General features: G+C 51.2%; 1 protein-coding gene across 1 annotated transcript; it reads right to left on the minus strand.

The window, feature by feature from the left end:
- Nucleotides 1-1,059: 1,059 nt before the first annotated feature.
- On the minus strand, nucleotides 1,060-12,521 carry DHDH (dihydrodiol dehydrogenase). Its single transcript, XM_004061109.5, has 7 exons — nucleotides 12,239-12,521; nucleotides 10,813-10,924; nucleotides 9,715-9,878; nucleotides 6,354-6,606; nucleotides 3,466-3,590; nucleotides 1,522-1,672; nucleotides 1,060-1,205 (listed from the first exon to the last, which is right to left on the minus strand). Exons 1-7 carry the CDS (start codon nucleotides 12,416-12,418, stop codon nucleotides 1,096-1,098), a joined length of 1,095 nt encoding a protein of 364 aa, XP_004061157.2. The 5' UTR covers nucleotides 12,419-12,521; the 3' UTR covers nucleotides 1,060-1,095.
- Between the last annotated feature and the right edge of the window lie 4,174 nt (nucleotides 12,522-16,695).

Below are 16,695 nucleotides of genomic sequence, written 5' to 3' on the forward strand. Positions count from 1 at the left end.
CTGTCTCAGCCTCCCAAAGTGCTGTGACCCCCATGCCTGGCCTTGTGGAGACATTCTGAGTTGTGTTTCTGACACTGTCCAAAGGAACAGCCTGACTACTACATTGAATTCAAGGAGAGACAATTACAGGCAGGAAGAGCAACAAGAACAAAAGCTGGGTGGCTTTCAGGAGTCCAGAAAGAGACTGATTTTTGAGGTGAGAAATCAAGTTGTTTTGCAAAAGTCACTCCAAGGCAATGAGGGTCAAACCCCAGAGAGGCCGTGGCAGGCAAACGGTGGATCTTCCCATAGGCGTCTGTGCCAGGAGCTTCTGGGAATGTGGTCCTGACCCTGCACATTCCTCCCTCTCCAAAATCATTCTTTTTTTTTGAGACTGGGTCTGTCTCTGTCACCCAGGCTGAAGTGCAGTGGTGCAATCATGACTTACGGCAGTTTCAACCTCCTGAACTCAAGCAGTCCTCCCACTTCAGCCTCCCAAGTAGGTGGGACTATAGGTGCAGGCCACCATGCCTGGATAATATTTTTATTTTTTGTAGAGACAAGGTCCTGTCATGTTACCCAGGCTGGTCTCGAAATCCTGGCCTCAAGCAAGTCTCCCACCTTGGCCTCTTGAAGTGCTGAGATTACAGGTGTGAGCCACCACGCCCAGCCTTCCCACATCATTCTGCCCGAATTATTATTTTCTTTTTCTTTCTTTTTTTTTTTTTTTGAGATAGAGTTTCGCTCTTGTTGCCCGGGCTGGAGTGCAATGGCACGATCTCGGCTCACTGCAACCTCCGCCTCTCAGGTTCAAGTGATTCTCCCGCCTCAGCCTCCCGAGTAGCTGGGATTACAGGCATGCGTCACTATGCCCAGCTAATTTTGTATTTTTAGTAGAGATGGGGGTTTCACCATGTTGGTCAGGCTGGTCTCAAACTCCTGACCTCAGGTGATCCACCCTCCTCAGCCTCCCAAAGTGCTGGGATTACAGGCATGAGCTGCCATGCCCGGCCCTGCCCAAATTCTTTTCTAGTGACCCTTTGATACTGGGTTCTCCAGCTTCTGCCAAACCACTACCACGAAGATGTAAGATGTCTTTATTTATTCGGGGATACATCAGCGTTTGTCTTGGGGGAAGGTGACTCCAATGGCCTTCCTCACCTCTTCAAGGATGTCAGCCAGGAGCTCACTTTCCGACAGGGGAATCACAGGACTTTCCTTCATACCTGTGGGGAGAGTGTAGTTAGGGACCCCTCCTACCCACGTGCCCGAGACCCAAAGAACTACAATTCCCAGAATTCCATGTGGCACAATATACATGGTTCAGGCAGATGGATGCTGCAGGGGTTCCTGAGAGCTATAGTTCTTTTTTTGGAGTGAGAGTCTTGCTCTGTTGCCCAGGCTGGAGTGCAGTGGTGCGATCTCGGCTCACTGCAACCTCCTGGGAGATGTAGTTCTAAACAGCAGGGTGACAGAGCAGGTAGGGAGGGGCCCAACATCCCCCTACCAGGCCTGGCGCCTGCCCCGCATCCATATCCTTACCCTTGCGTAGGCACTCCCGGACGTGCTTGGCCTCATAACTCATGCCTGCCCCGTTGTCAAAATTGCAGTCCTTTGGGACTGGGGGCAGCGGGAACTCCTTATGCTCCCCCTTCACCACCAGCTCGGTCGGGCACCAGCAGGGGTTGAGGAGCTGGAGGGAGAGAAGAAGTGGCACTGCTGCCTTCACCAACGGTGCTGCTGAGGCTGCCTCCAGGAACAAGCCAGGTGTTGCACAGGGGCCTCCCTCTTGAACCTGGTGGCTAAGAGCTTGCCCTGTCCGTCCCCGGGGAGCTTTGGACCCTCCCTCATTTCTAGTTGCTAGAAGTTTGTTCCTTAGCAACGCTGCTGTCACACAAAAATCCTGTCTGTCTCCCCAGGAGCAAACCTCTCCCTAACCTTAGGAGGTTAGAAACAAGGTGTTCTTAAGGTCTAGAGAGGAGGGCTTATCTTCGTGTGTCTGTGAACCATGTTTTCTTCTTATTTATTTTCTTTCTTTCTTTCTTTCTTTTTTTTGAGATGGAGTCTTGCTCTGTCGCCCAGGCTGGAGTGCAGTGGATCAATCTCGGTTCACTGCAACCTCCACCTCCTGGGTTCAAGTGATTTTTCTGCCTCAGCCTCCCGAGTAGCTGGGATTACAGGTGCCCACTACCATGCCTGGCTAATTTTTTTCTTTTTTGTGAGACAGAGTTTCGCTCTTGTTGCCCAGCCTGGAGTGCAATGGCGCGATCTCGGGTCACTGCAACCTCCGCCTCTCGGGTTCAGGCAATTCTCCTGCCTCAGCCTCCTGAGTAGCTGGGATTACAGGCATGCACCACCACACTTGGCTAATTTTTGCATTTTTAGTAGAGACAGGGTTTCATCATGTTGGTCAGGCTGGTCACAAATACCTGACTTCAGGTGATCCACCCGCTCTGGGCTGCCAAAGTGCTGGGATTACAGGTGTGAGCCACCGCGCCCAGCCTGTATTTTTTTTTAAATAGAGACGGGGTTTCACCATGTTGGCCAGGCCAGTCTTGAATTCCTGAGCTCAAGTGATCTGCCTGCCTTGGCCTCCCAATCACGCTGGGATTACAGGTGTAAGTCACCATGCCTGGCTATAAAATAGGGTTTTTTTTTTCTAGCAACAAGGCCCCAGGAAGACCAGTTAAGCTGACCTTTGGTAACACCCAGATCCTCCCCCGGATGCACTTCCGAAATTCACAACTGCCCACTAAGCATGGTTGATAATAACTGGCTTCTCCTCAGGACTAAAGATAGATATTTGAGACAGGATCTCACTCTGTCACTCAGGCTGGAGTCCAGTGGCACAATCACAGCTCACTGCAGCCTCGACCTCCAGGGCTCAAGTGATCCACCAGCTTCAGCCTCCAAAGTGCTGGGATTATAGGTGTGACCACCGTGCCGGCCAGGCCCAAGGATATATATATATATATATATTTTTTTTTTTTTTTTTGAGATGGAGTTTTGCTCTTATCACCCAGGCTGGAGTGTAATGGTGTAATCTCAACTCACTGTAACCTCCATCTTCCGGATTCAAGCAATTCTCCTGCCTCAGCCTCCCTAGTAGCTGGGATTATAGGTGCTTGCCACCACACCCAGCTAATTTTTATATTTTTAGTAGAGATGGCGTTTCACCATGTTGTCCAGGCTGGTCTCGAACTCCTGACCTCAGGTGATCTGCCTGCCTTGGCCTCCCAAAGTGCTGGGATTACAGACGTGAGCCACCGTGCCAGCCAGGCCCAAGGATATTTGACAGAGCAATAGGTTCATCCTAAGTAAGGAGAGCCTAGAGGCCCAGAACCCACCTCTTGGCTTGGTTAAGGAGGAACTCTTTAGCAATGATGTGAAATTGGCTGGTTAAGCTCTCTTCTAGCTCCAGAGGCCATTTGTCCCCCTCCTATTTTAGGGGCACAATCCCCAGTGCTTGGGCCCGCCATGCCTCACCTGTGCCATGCCCTTGGTGCCGCTCACGGAGGCCGTGTTGGAGAGCTGCGCAGTGATGCTGCAGGTGAAGCTGCCGTGGACCTCTCCTGGGTACTGCAGGAGCACCGTGACAGTGTCATCCACACCTGGAGGGAAGTCCTGGGTCAGGGCAGGGGTCTCTCAGGGCAGAGTCTCTGAGACTGCACAGGCCTCAAATCCTGCCTGTGGAAACTTGGGCAAGAGACTTCACTTCTTGCATGGCAAGGCAAAAGAATGAAGTGCTGGCTGGTCGCGGTGGCTCATGCCTGTAATCCCAGCACTTTGGGAGGCTGAGGTGGGCAGATCATGGGGTCAGGAGATCAAGACCATCCTGGTTAACATGGTGAAACCCTGTCTCTACTAAAGATACAAAAAATTAGCCAGGCGTGGTGTAGTCCTGTAGTCCCAGCTACTCGGGAGGCTGAGGCAGGAGAATGGCGTGAACACGGGAGGCGGAGCTTGCAGTGAGCCGAGATGGCACCACTGCACTCCAGCCTGGGCGACAGAGCGAGACTCCATCACACACACACACACACACACACACACACACACACACACACACACACACACCACACACACGAAGTACAGTCTTGGCTGTGCACAGTGACTCACACCTATAATCTCAGCACTTTGGGAGGTGGAGGCAGGAGGATCCCTTGAGTCCAGGAGTTCAAGACCAGCCTGGGCAACATAGTGAGACCTCGTCTCTACAAAAAATAAAAAATTTAGTTGGGTGTAGTGGCTTGTGCCTGTGATCCTAGCTACTCAGGAGGCTGAGGTGGAGGATCCCTGGAGCCTGGGAGGTCAAGGTTGCAGTGAGCAATGATTGTGCCACTGCACTCAGCCTAAGTGACAGAGTGAGACCCCGTCTCAAAAAAAAAAAAAAAAAAAAAAGCCAGTGGTTCATGCCTGTAATCCCTAGCACTTTGGGAGGCCAAAATGTGTGTATTGCTTGAGCCCAGGAGGTCGAGACCAGCCTGCGCAACATGGGGAAACTCCATCTCTACAAAAAACAAACAAACATAGCCAGGCGTGGTGGCCCACATCTGTATGCCCAGCTACTTGGGGGTCTTACGCAGGAGAATTGCTTGAATTTAGGAGGTTGACGCTGCAGTGTGCCAAGATCACACCACTATATTCTACCCTGGGTGGCAAAGTGAGATATTATCTAAAAAAAAAAATTACAGTCTATTTGCCCATCTCTGAAAACTGAGCTGGCCATGTAACTTGCTTTGGCCAATGGGCCAGTAGCAAATATGGTGTAATTAGAGGCCTGAAAAGTGCTTGCACATCAGCAATTCTCACACCACGATATGAATGGTATCTAGCCAGCTGGAGAGGCCAGGTGGAGGAGAATCAAGGCTTCCCAGACAGTCGCCTGCCACCTGTAAGACATAAATGAAGCCTACCAGACTGTCCAGTCCCAGATGAACAGCCAACTGACTGCAGCTGCAGGAATAAGACCAGCAGAAGAACCATCAAGCAGAGCCCAGCCCCAATTTGCCAATGCACAGAATCACAAGCTAATAAATGATTGCTATTTGAAGTAACTAAGTTTTTTTTTTTTTTTGAGACAGGGTCTGGCTTGCTGGGGGCGGTGGCTCACACCTGTAATCCCAGCTCTCGGGGAGGCAGAGGCGGGAGGATAGCTTGAGCCCAGGAGTTCGAGACCTGCCTGGGCAATATAGCGAGACTCTGTTCTCCACAAAAAGGAGACAGGGTCTGGCTCTGTTCCCCAGGCTGGAATGCAGTGGCACCATCTCAGTTCACTGCCACCTCTGCCTCCCAGGCTCAATTGATCCTCCCACCTCACCTTCCAGAGTAGCCGGACTATAGGTGCACACCACCACGCCCAACTAATTTTTTTTGCACTTTTCGTAGAGACAGGGTTTTACCATGTTGGCCAGGGTGGTCTTGAACTCCTGGCCTCAAGTGATCCGCCCACCTCAGCCTCCCAAAGTGCTGGGATTACAGGCGTGAGCCACCGTGCCCAGCCTGAAGTCACTAAGTTTTGGGGTAGTGTTATGTGTTTTTTTTTGCGGCTGAACGTAACTTTCATGAAGCATGAACTGCCTCTTGCTCCTTGGGGTTAAAGGTCAAAGATGAAGGGCATCACATCTGGGTGGCTCAGGCACTCTTGGATACTTTCCAGCTGAGTGGAAGCCAAGGCAAGGGCCTCTTCTGCAAAGTGGGGCGGCTTTTTTTTTTTTTTTTTTTGAGATGGAGTCTCACTCTGTCGCCCAGGCTAGAGTACAGTGGCGCCATCTCAGCTCACTGCAACCTCCGCCCCCTGGGTTCAAGTGATTCTCCTGCCTTAGCCTCCCAGATAGCTGGGATTACAGGTGCCTGCCGCAATGCCTAGCTAATTTTTGTATTTTTAGTAGAGATGGGGTTTCATCATATTGGCCAGGGTGGTCTCCAACTCCTGACCTCAGGTGATCTGGCCACCTCGGACTCCCAAAGTGCTGGGATTACAGGCATGAGCCACCACGCCTGGCCAAGTGGGGTAGTCTTTTATGTAGCAAAGGTTCACTGAGACAACTTCAAAAAATAATAATTTTATATTTATTAACTGCCATTTGCCTCAGCAGTTACTTCATTAACTCCCATGACAACCCTACTAGTGACACTTTACCAGTAAAGTAATTAAGATTCAGAGATGTTAAGTCTGCTGGCTAAGATCACATAGCAAAGTCCCAGGAGAGTGCCCACCTGCAGTCTTGACTCTGATCCTCTCTGGCTTCATGGAAAGTTGTTCCTCTAGGTGTCTGATCTAATTCTCATTGACTTGGAGACTTGTCCTTAGTTCAGTGCTCCCAGAGAGACAGAATCATTCCCATCACCATGAAATATTCCAGGATAGATGGTACCTGTTTCATGACGCCTTCCCACGACGGAAATCTTCTCTGGCTTCTGCCCTCCAAAGACCATGGAGATGAACTGGACACAGTAGATGCCGATGTCCAGCAGGGCGCCCCCAGCCTGGGCCCGGTCTACGGCCCGGGGAACATGGGTGAGATTCTTCCCAAATTCTGCCCGAGCCACCCGGAGGTCTCCTAGAGTTCCCTGGGCCAAAACAGACCTCAGAGCCTCGGAGGCAGGAAAGAAGCGGGTCCAGATGGCCTGCAGACCACAAGGAAAGGAGTTAACCAACCAGTTCTAATCCCTTCTGGGGTCCCAATCATAGGGGGATACCCACTGCAACCCAGTCTCCAAACACAGCCCATCAGTCCCCAGGTTGTATCCCTCTTGCTCCTGACCCTCTTGACTTTTCTTCTTTTTCCTTTTTTTTTTGAATAGAGATAGGGTCTCACTATGTTGCCCAGGCTGGTCTCGAACTCCTGGGCTCAAGCAGTCCTCCCACCTCAGCCTCCCAAAGTGCTGAGATTACAGGCATGAGCCACCGTGCCCTATTGACTTTTGTTCTTTTTCATCTGGACCATTGCCCCAGTCTCCCCATGTTATGGGATGAATTGTGTCTCTCTCCCTCTCGCTTCTGCCCTGCCAAACACAATTCACGTGTTGAAGCCTTAACTCCCTAGTACCTCTGAAAGCAACTGTTGTGGCCACAGGGTTTTCGGAGAGATAATTATGTTAAAATAAGGTCAAGGCTGGGCACGGTGGCTCACGCCTGTAATCCCAGCACTTTGCGAGGCCACAGTGGGCAGATCACGAGGTCAGGAGTTCGAGAGCAGCCTAGCCAAGAGACCAGCCTGGCCAACATGGTGAAACCCCGTCTCTATTAAAAATACAAAAAATTTTAGCTGGGCGTGATGGCGCACACCTGTAGTCCCAGCTACTCGGGAAGCTGAGGCAGGAGAATTGCTTGAACCCGGGAGGTGGAGGTTGCAGTGAGCTGAAGATTGCACCATCGCACTCCAGCCTGGGTGACAGAGCGAGACTCCAACTCAAAAAAAAAAAAAAAAATGAGGTCATTAGGGTGGGCCCTTATCCAATATGACAATATGACTGGTGTCCTTATAAGAAGAGATTAGATGTAGGTATAGAGCATGCAGGCCAGTGGGTTTAAGAGTTACGTGTGCATTTCCTAGTGAAACTCCTTAAAGGAGGCATATAGATACAGAAGGTAGAAATAAAACTCTTTGTTCATAGATGACATGATCTATGTAGAAAAATGCAAAATGACAACAACAAAAAAAAACTCCTGGAACTGGGGGCCAGGCGCTGTGGCTCATGCCTGTAACCCCAGCGCTTTGGGAGTCCAAGGCGGGCGGATCACCTGAGGTCAGAAGTTCCAGACCAGCCTGGACAACATGGCAAAACCCCGTCTCTACTACAAATACAAAAATTAGCCGGGCGTGGTGGTGCATGCCTGTAATCTCAGCTACTCGGGAGGCTGAGGCAGGAGAATCACTTAAAGCCGGGCAGCGGAGGTTGCAGTGAGCCAAGATCACGCCACTGCACTCCAGCCTGGCGACAGAGCAAGACTCTGTCTCAAAAACAACAACCATGACAACAAAAACCAGAGTTCTACCTCTTGGAGCACCCAGTCTGGAGAGACAGAGAACAGGCAACCAAGGGATGAACAAAGGAATACCAAGGACACAAATAAAACGGAGGGTCCTTCACGCAGGACAGCCGGGACGGTGACAGCCTGAGGAGGTGACATTCCAGTGGAGACGGAAGCTCCGTGGACTAGGCAAAGAGCCCTGAGAAAATGTCACGGGAGAGCCGGGAGAATGGGCAAAGGTCCCAAGGCTGCACTCCGGCAATTTCTTTTTTTTTTTTTTAAAGACAGTCTCGCTCTTGTCATCCGGGCTGGAGTGCAGTGTCGGGATCTTAGCTCACTGCAACCTCCGCCTCCCGGGTTCAAGCGATTCTCCTGCCTCTGCCTTCTGAGTAGCTGGGATTACAGGCGCCCACCACCAGATCCGGCTAATTTTTGTACTTTTTTAGTAGAGACGGGGTTTCGCCATGTTGGCCAGGCTGGTCTTGAACTCCTGACCTCAGGTGATCTGCCCGCCTCGGCCTCCCAAAGTGCTGGGATTACAGGCGTGAGCCACCGCACCTGGCCCACACCAGCAATTTCTAAAAATGCTGACGCAAGAGTGTCAGGGCTCACGGGGGAAGGGCGGGGCAGGACGGATGTGGCCGAGGTCCACCCGGGCTCCGAGCAGTCGAGAGGAGCGTGAACACAGGCCTGAGGGCACCGGGGAGCCAGGGGCAGGCTCTGCGCGGGCTCTGAGCCTGGGTGTTGTGGCAGTAGGCTACTGGTGCCCCCAAAGATATCCACGACCTGATCCCCGGAGTCTGTGAATGTGTGACTTTACAAGGCTAAGGGGTCCTGGCGGATAGGATTACATGAAAGACCTTGAGGTAGGGGCCGGGCGCGGTGGCTCACGCCTGTAATCCCAGCACTTTGGGAGGCCAAGGCAGGAGGATCACTTAGAGTCGTGAGTTCGAGACCAGCCTGGCCAATATGGTGAAACCCCGTCTCTACTAAAAATACAAAAATTAGCTGGGCATGGTGGCGGGCGCCTGTAGTCCCAGCTACTTGGGAGGCTGAGGCAGGAGAATCACTTTAACCTGGGAGGTGGAGGTTGCGGTGAGCCGAGATCGCGCCACTGCACTGCAGGTTTGTAGGGGGTTCCTTGGTCCTTTCAACCTCTACCTGGAACCCCACCCAAACTAAGCCATTGCCATTCTATGCCACTTTCACTCTTGGCATCTTTTTCTTGTTTTTTTTTTTTTTTTTTTTTTTTTCTTGTTTGAGATGGAGTCTCACTGTGTTGCCCAGGCTGGAGTGCAGTGGCGCAATCTTGGCTGACTGCAAGCTCCGCCTCCCGGGTTCACGCCATTCTCCTGCCTCAGCCTCCCAAGTAGCTGGGACTACAGGCGCCCGCCACCACGCCCGGCTAATTTTTTGTATTTTTAGAAGAGATGGGGTTTCACCATGTTAGCCAGGACGGTCTCGATCTCCTGACCCCGTGCTCCGCCCGCCTCGGCCTCGCAAAGTGCTGGGATTACAGGCGTGGGCCACCGCGCCCGGCCGGCATCTTTTTCTTAAAGACTGACAAAAGATCCAAGCAATTTCAGTAAGCCTTGCCGTGTTTGCTAAGGGCCAAAAGCAATGGCTTTCACGGTAATAGATGCTACCAAGGAGATTCAGATACATCCTGGCAAATGCACTGACCCCGCCCGCGCACTGGCAACCATATTTAATGGCAAGCACTTTTATGCTGGATGTTGGAAGGGCTCCTCTGCCCTCACCTCCATAAGGAAGAGGCCTCGGGATCGGGCCTCCGCGACCATCTCGCGAACTTCCGCCGCGTTCACGCCCATGGGCTTCTCGCACAGAACGGCCTTGCCCGCCGCCAAGCACAGCATCACCGCCGCCTTGTGCTGGGGGTGCTGGGTGCCAATGTAGGCCACCTCTAGGGTGGGAGTAGGTCAAGAGGTCAGAAGCCCCGCCCACCCAGACAGCCGAGCTCCGCCCACAACTTCGAGGCCCCGCCCTAGCACCCAGGGACCAGGTGGTGGGTCACACCCCAGTCCCCCTTAGGGAGCTGTCCTTAGGAAGGGGCTGTTACCTCTCGCCATTCTCGCTCTCTTTTTTAAAATTTTTAATTAATTATTTTTTTTTTTTTTTTTTTTTTTTTTTTCTGAGACGGAGTCTCACTCTTCGCCCAGTCTGGAGTGCAGTGGCGCGATCTCGGCTCACTGCAAGCTCCACCTCCCAGGTTCACGCCATTCTCCTGCCTCAGCCTCCCGAGTAGCTGGGACTACAGGCGCCCGCCACCATGCCCGGCTAATTTTTTGTATTTTTAGTGGAGATGCGGTTTCACCATATTAGCCAGGATGGTCTCGATCTCCTGACCTCATGATCTGCCCGCCTCGGCCTCCCAAAGTGCTAGGATTACAGGCGTCAGCCACCGCGCCCGGCCTATTTATTTATTTCTAAGACCAAGTCTCACTCTGTCGCCCAGGCTGGAGTGCAGTGGCGCGATCTTGGCTCACTTCAACCTCTGCTTCCCGGGTTCAAGTGATTCTCCTGCCTCAGCCTCCCCAGTAGCTGGGATTACAGGTGCGTGCCACCATACCTGACTAATTTATTTTTATTGTTATTTTTTGTAGAGATTGGGTCTTGCTATGTTGCCGAGGCTGGTCTCGAACGCTAAGTGTAGTTTAACACCTACTAGACAGCCACTCCCAGACCAAGCCCGTTTTATAGTTCTCCTCCCAGCCAAAGGTCTTTATGGAACCCAAAGGGATTGGCCCATCCTGAGGAGCCTTGCATCTCCCACTGGGCAGCCAGGGGGCACCGCTCCAGGGGTGGCGGCCAGCACCCCCATCGCCCTCGCCACTCACCCACGTTCGGGTCCTTGGCCAGCTCCTCATAGGAGCCGTAGGCCTTGGGGATGTCGTGTTTCTGTGCAAACTCCTTCGCACGGCTCAGGTCGCGGGCCGCCACCGCCACCACCTGGAGGGGCACAAGAATCAGATTTGAGGGGCTGAGGCAGGCGTGGAAACTGGGTGGAAGGGAGGCAAAGGAGGAGGCTCTGGCCAGGGGAAGGGGAGACGTGGTCCTGGGGGAAGAGATGACGGGGGCTGGACATTTGGGCCCTGGGAAAGAGAGATCTGGGGGAAAGCCGTTATTAAATCCCCCAATATTGAAATTGTCTTCATAGTAGCTTACATCAAGGCCTTTCCAAACCTCAAGACACTCAGGTTTGTGTGGGAAAAGAAAGAGATCAGATTGTTACTGTGTCTATGTAGAAAAGGAATCTGTATTATGAATAAGTTCAAGGAAAGGTGCTGTGTCCGGATGTGCACGTAGGCTAGATTTATGTTTCACTTTACACAAACATCTCAGTGTAGCAAAGAGTAACAGAGCAGTATTGCTGCCAGCATATCTCGCCTCCAGCCACAGGTAGGTTTTCTCCTATCTCAGAATAGAAGGAATGGGAATGGTCCGCTTTACACTGAGACAGTCCATTCCCAGGGAGAGCAGGAGACAGAAGCCTTCCTCTTATCTCAACTGCAGAGAGGCCTCCCTCTTTCACTACTTCTCCTCAGCACAGACCCTTTACTGGTGTCGGGCTAGGGGATGTAAGGTCTTCCTTTCCCACGAGGCCATATCTCAGGCTTTCTCAGTGGGGGGAAACCCTGGACAATACCCAGGCTTTCTTGGGCAGACGTCCCTGCGGCTTTCCACAGTGCAATGTGCCCCTGGTTAATCGAGAATGGAGAATGGCGATGACTTTTACCAAGCATACTGCCTGCAAACATATTGTTAACAAGGCATATCCTGCAAAGCCCTAAATCCATTAAACTTTGATTCAATACAGGACATGTTTCTGTGAGCACAGGGTTGGGGCTAAAGTTACAGGTTAACAGCATCTCAAAGCAGAAACAATTTGTCTTAGTACAGATCAAAAGGGAGTTTCTTATGTCTTCATTTTCTACATAGACACAGTAACAATCTGATCTTTCTTTTCCCCACAGGTTTGCAGAACAGGTTAACAGCATCTCAAAGCAGAAACAATTTGTCTTAGTACAGATCAAAATGGAGTTTCTTATGTCTTCATTTTCTACATAGACACAGTAACAATCTGATCTTTCTTTTCCCCACAGGTTTGCAGAACAGAGATGGAGAAGGAGGTAGCAAGGAAACAGACGTTTCACTGCAATGACGACCCACTCACTAGTCCTGAACCCTAAACTCCCTCCTCCTTTAGACTCTGGAGTCCCGCCCCCCGCCTCCTCTTCCCCAGAATCCGGAGGGCGGGCAGACCTGGTGCTCAGAGCGAGGCAGCGTCTGCAGCACGGCTGTGAAGTCGCTGGAGATGAGGCCGACAGACACGATGCCCCAGCGCAGCGCCATGGTTGCGACGCGGAGCCCTCGACACCTTCGGTCCCTCCAGGCGCGAATTAAGTACCTGACGCCCCGCCCACCCCGGGGGCGGGTCCCCATCCTCCGCCCGTATTGCGCCTACGCCGATTCTCGTTGGCTCCAGTCGACAGAGCGGTCATTTAGTTCTAGCTTCCCCGTTGGGCGAATGCACCGTTTAGCTCCGCCTTACAGAGGGAACCACACCTTGACGTCGCTTCTGCAGATCTCTTACCTTGACTTTAGGCTCGTCGGATACGCTGGGTAAGGACAGCGTGGGGAGGAGAGGTTTGCTTTCTTGCCAACACCAATCCTTGAGAGTTAGATTTAATGTCTTGCCCTCTGGACTTTGTGGCAAAACTTTGCCCTGACTTTTTTGCTCTCAAAGCCACGCATCATTAGGGGTTGTTCACAGAGAGAGAGGGGATTGTAACAGCAAACTTAATAATTATTACTAATATGTATAGAGCACCTGTAGACCAGCTGCTCAGCTCTGCGCTTTACCTTCTTCGTTCCTAATTTCTCCCCGCAGACCTGGGAAGTAGGTTCTATTGTCCCCAGTTCACAAAGGGGGAAACAGACTCCAAGATCCCTGGTCATTTTTTGGAGGTCTCACAGTCAGGAGGTAAAGACCTGTGAATTGGCTGCTTCCAGAAGCTATAGTTTTAGAAACCAGGCTGCTTTGCTTGTTAGGAGCCCCAGAGCCTGGCCGACTGGTTTCAAAACCCTCCTTGCCCCTTCTTGGCTGTATTGCTTTTGGACAAGAGGTCGCCCTCTCTGGTCCTCACTTTTCTATTCTGGAAAGCAGAGATCATGATAACATCTACTTACATACGGTTGTGAGGAGGATTCATTGAGCTCTATGGTCTATTATGTAAAATATACTGTATTATTATAATTATTGTTGATATAGGGTCTCGCTCTGTCGCCCAGGAAGGAGTGCAGTGGCACAATCATAGCTCACTGCAGCCTCAAATTCCTTAGCTCAAGGAATTAGCTCCTGCCTTAGCCACTCTAGTACCTGGGACTACAGTAGCTGGGACCCAAAGTAGCTACTGGCTACTACACCTGGCTAATTATTTTGTTTTATTTATTAATTATTTTAGAGATAGGGTCTCACTCTGTTACCTAGCTGGACTGCAGTGGTGTGATAATAGCTCACAGCAGCCTTGTACTCCTGGGCTCAAGCTATCTTCCCGCCTCAGCCTCCTGAGTAGCTGGGAGTATAGGCATGTGCCCCACTTACCGCTATTTGTTTGTTTGAGACGGAGTCTCACTCTATCCCCAGGCTGGAGTGCAGTGGTGTGATCTCAGCTTACTGCAACCTCCGCCTCCCTGGTTCAAGTGATTCTCCTGCCTCAGCCTCCTGAGTAGCTGGGACCACAGGCACCCTCCACCATGCCCAGCTAATTTTTTTTATTTTTAGTGGAGACAGGGTTTCACCATGTTGGCCAGGATGGTCTCGATCTCCTGACCTTGCGATTTGCCTGCCTTGGCCTCCCAAAGTGCTGGGATTACAAGCATGAGCCACTGCATCCAGCCTGCTAATTTTTTTTGTTGTTGTTGTTTTTTGTTTTTTGTTTTTGAGACGAAGTCTCGCTCTGTCATCCAGGCTGGGGTGATCATGCAGTGGCATAATCTTGGCTCACTGCAACCTCCACCTCCCGGTGTCAAGCAATTCTACCTCAGCCTCCCGAGTAGCTGGGATGACAGGCGCCCACTACCACGCCCGACTAATTTTTGTATTTTTACTAGAGATGGGGTTTCACTGTGTTTGCCAGGCTGGTCTCGAATTCCTGACCTCAGGTGATCCGCCTGCCTCGGCCTCCCAAAGTGCTGAGATTACAGGCATGAGCCACCATGCCCAGCAATTTTTTGTACAGAAAAGGTCTCACTTTGTTGTTCAGGCTGGTCTCCAATTCCTGGGCTCAAGCAATCCTCCCGCCTCAGCCTCCCAAAGTGCTGGGATTATAGGTATGAGACACTGTGTCCGGTCGATTTTTAAACTTTTTATCAAGGAAGGGTCTTGCCAGGTTTCCCAGGCTGGTTGGGACATGATTGTTCCTAACTGGCTGGCCAGCTTCACACAGGGCAGGATATTAGTCAGTTTCTATTACTTGGTAGACAATAATTGAGACCTGAGTGTCACACACGGATTCACAGACTTCAAGTTTACACAAACTGCTGAATAGAAACACAAATGGGACCAGACACGGTGGTTCACGCCTGTAATCCCAGTACTGTAGGAGGCCCAAATGGGAGGAATACTTGAAGCCAGGACTTTGAGACCAGCCTGGGCAACAAAGCAAGACCCCATCTCTACCAAAAAAAAAAGTGGGGGGAGGGGGCAGGGCACAGTGGCTCATGCCTGTAATCCTAGCACTTTGGGAGGCCGTGGTGGGCGGATCACTTAAGGTCAGGAGTTCGAAACCAGCCTGGCAAACATGGTGAAACCCCCATCTCTACTAAAAATACAAAATAATTAGCCAAGCATGGTGGCGGGCGCCTGCAATCCCAGCTTCTTGGGAGGCTGAGGCAGGTAAATTGCTTGAACCTGGGAGGAGGAGGTTGCGGTGAGCCAAGATCGCACCACTGCTCTCCAGCCTGGGTGACAGAGAGAGACTCTGTCTCAAAAAAAAAAAAAAAAAAAAAATTTAGGGGGAGGGAAATCCACATAGGACACAATATCATTACTATGAAGAAAAAGAAAAACTCATTTAATAATAAATATCAAAAAATAATTTTGATACTCCCAGGTATTTGTCCTAGAGAGAAAAAATAACATGTTTGCACACAAACCAGTGCACAGGTGTTAGCAGCTGTACATAGCTCAAGCCCAAATGTCCTTTAAGCTGCCAGTGGATTCAACAAAATACTACTCAGCGGCCAGGCACGGTGGTTGACGCCTGTAATCCCAGCACTTTGGGAGGCCGAGATGGGTGGATCACAAGGTCAGGAGATCAAGACCATCCTGGCTAACACGGTGAAACCCCATCTCTATTAAAAATACAAAAAATTAGCCGGGCGTGGTGGTGGGCACCTGTAGTCTGGAGGCTGAGGCAGGAGAGTGGCATGAGCCTGGGAGGCAGAGGTTGCCGTGAGCCGACATCACACCACTGCACTCCAGCCTGGGCGACAGAGCAAGACTCTGTCTCAACAAAAATAATAATTATTATATTTTCTTATTGCTGCACCCCAGCACCTCACAGAAGGCAAAAAGTTAAACACTGAAAAGAAAATGTGCTGGGCACGGTGGTACATGCCTGTAATCCCAGCACTTTGGGAGACTGTGGTGAGCAGATCACTTGAGCCCAAGAGTTCGAGACCAACCTGCAAAAAATTAGCCAGGTGTGGTGGTGTGCATCCGTATTCCCAGCTACTAGGGAGGCTGAAGCGGGAGGATCGCTTGAGCTGGGAAGGTTGAGGCTGCAGTAAGCTATGATGGCACCTCTGCACTCCAGCCTGGGCAACAGAGTGAGACTCTGTCTCAAAAAAGAAAAAAGAGGGCGGGCGTAGTGGCTCACGCCTGTAATCCCAGCACTTTGGGAGGCCGAGGCGGGCGGATCACCTGAGGTCAAGAGTTTGAGACCAGCCTGGCCAACATGGAAACTCCATCTCTAACTAAAAATACAAAAATTAGCTGGGCGTGGTGGTGTGCACCTGTAATCCCAGCTACTTGGGAGGCTGAGGCACTGAAATCGCTTGAACCCAGGAGGCAGAGCTTGCAGTGAGCCAAGATCACGCCACTGCACTCTAGCCTGGGCAACAGAGTGAGACTCTGTCTTAGAAAAAAAAGAAAAAAAAAAAAAGAAAAAAGAAGAAAAAGAAAATGCTGTGGGGCGCTGCCATGTGGAAAGACATTTGGGAAAGGCTAAAAGAACCCACTGCACACTTAATGGTATATCACATGTCAGTACCCGGTCAGACTCGCCTCTGGTAACATGGAGGTAGACACTCTAGCAAGAATTAGAACACTGGGTCCCTCACAATCCTCAAGGGCTTGGAGCAACTCAGTATTGTGTATAGACTGCAGATTTCACTTACCATATAATCTTCAAGTGGCAGGATTGATTAAAAAGAAAAATGGCCGGGCGCAGTGGCTCACGCTTGTAATCCCAGCACTTTGGGAGGCCAAGGTGGTCGGATCACGAGGTCAGGAGATCAAGACCATCCTGACTAACACGGTGAAACCCCATCTGTACTAAAAATACAAAAAATTAGCCGGGCGTGGTGGCGGGCGCCTGTAGTCTGGAGGCTGACGCAGGAGAATGGCTTGAACCCGGGAGGCAGAGCTTGCAGTGAGCCGAGATCGCGCCACTGCACTGCAGCCTGGGTGACAGAGCAAGACTCTGCCTCAAAAA

Source organism: Gorilla gorilla, chromosome 20 (assembly GCF_029281585.2).
Source record: "Gorilla gorilla gorilla isolate KB3781 chromosome 20, NHGRI_mGorGor1-v2.1_pri, whole genome shotgun sequence".
Taxonomy (NCBI): domain Eukaryota; kingdom Metazoa; phylum Chordata; class Mammalia; order Primates; family Hominidae; genus Gorilla; species Gorilla gorilla.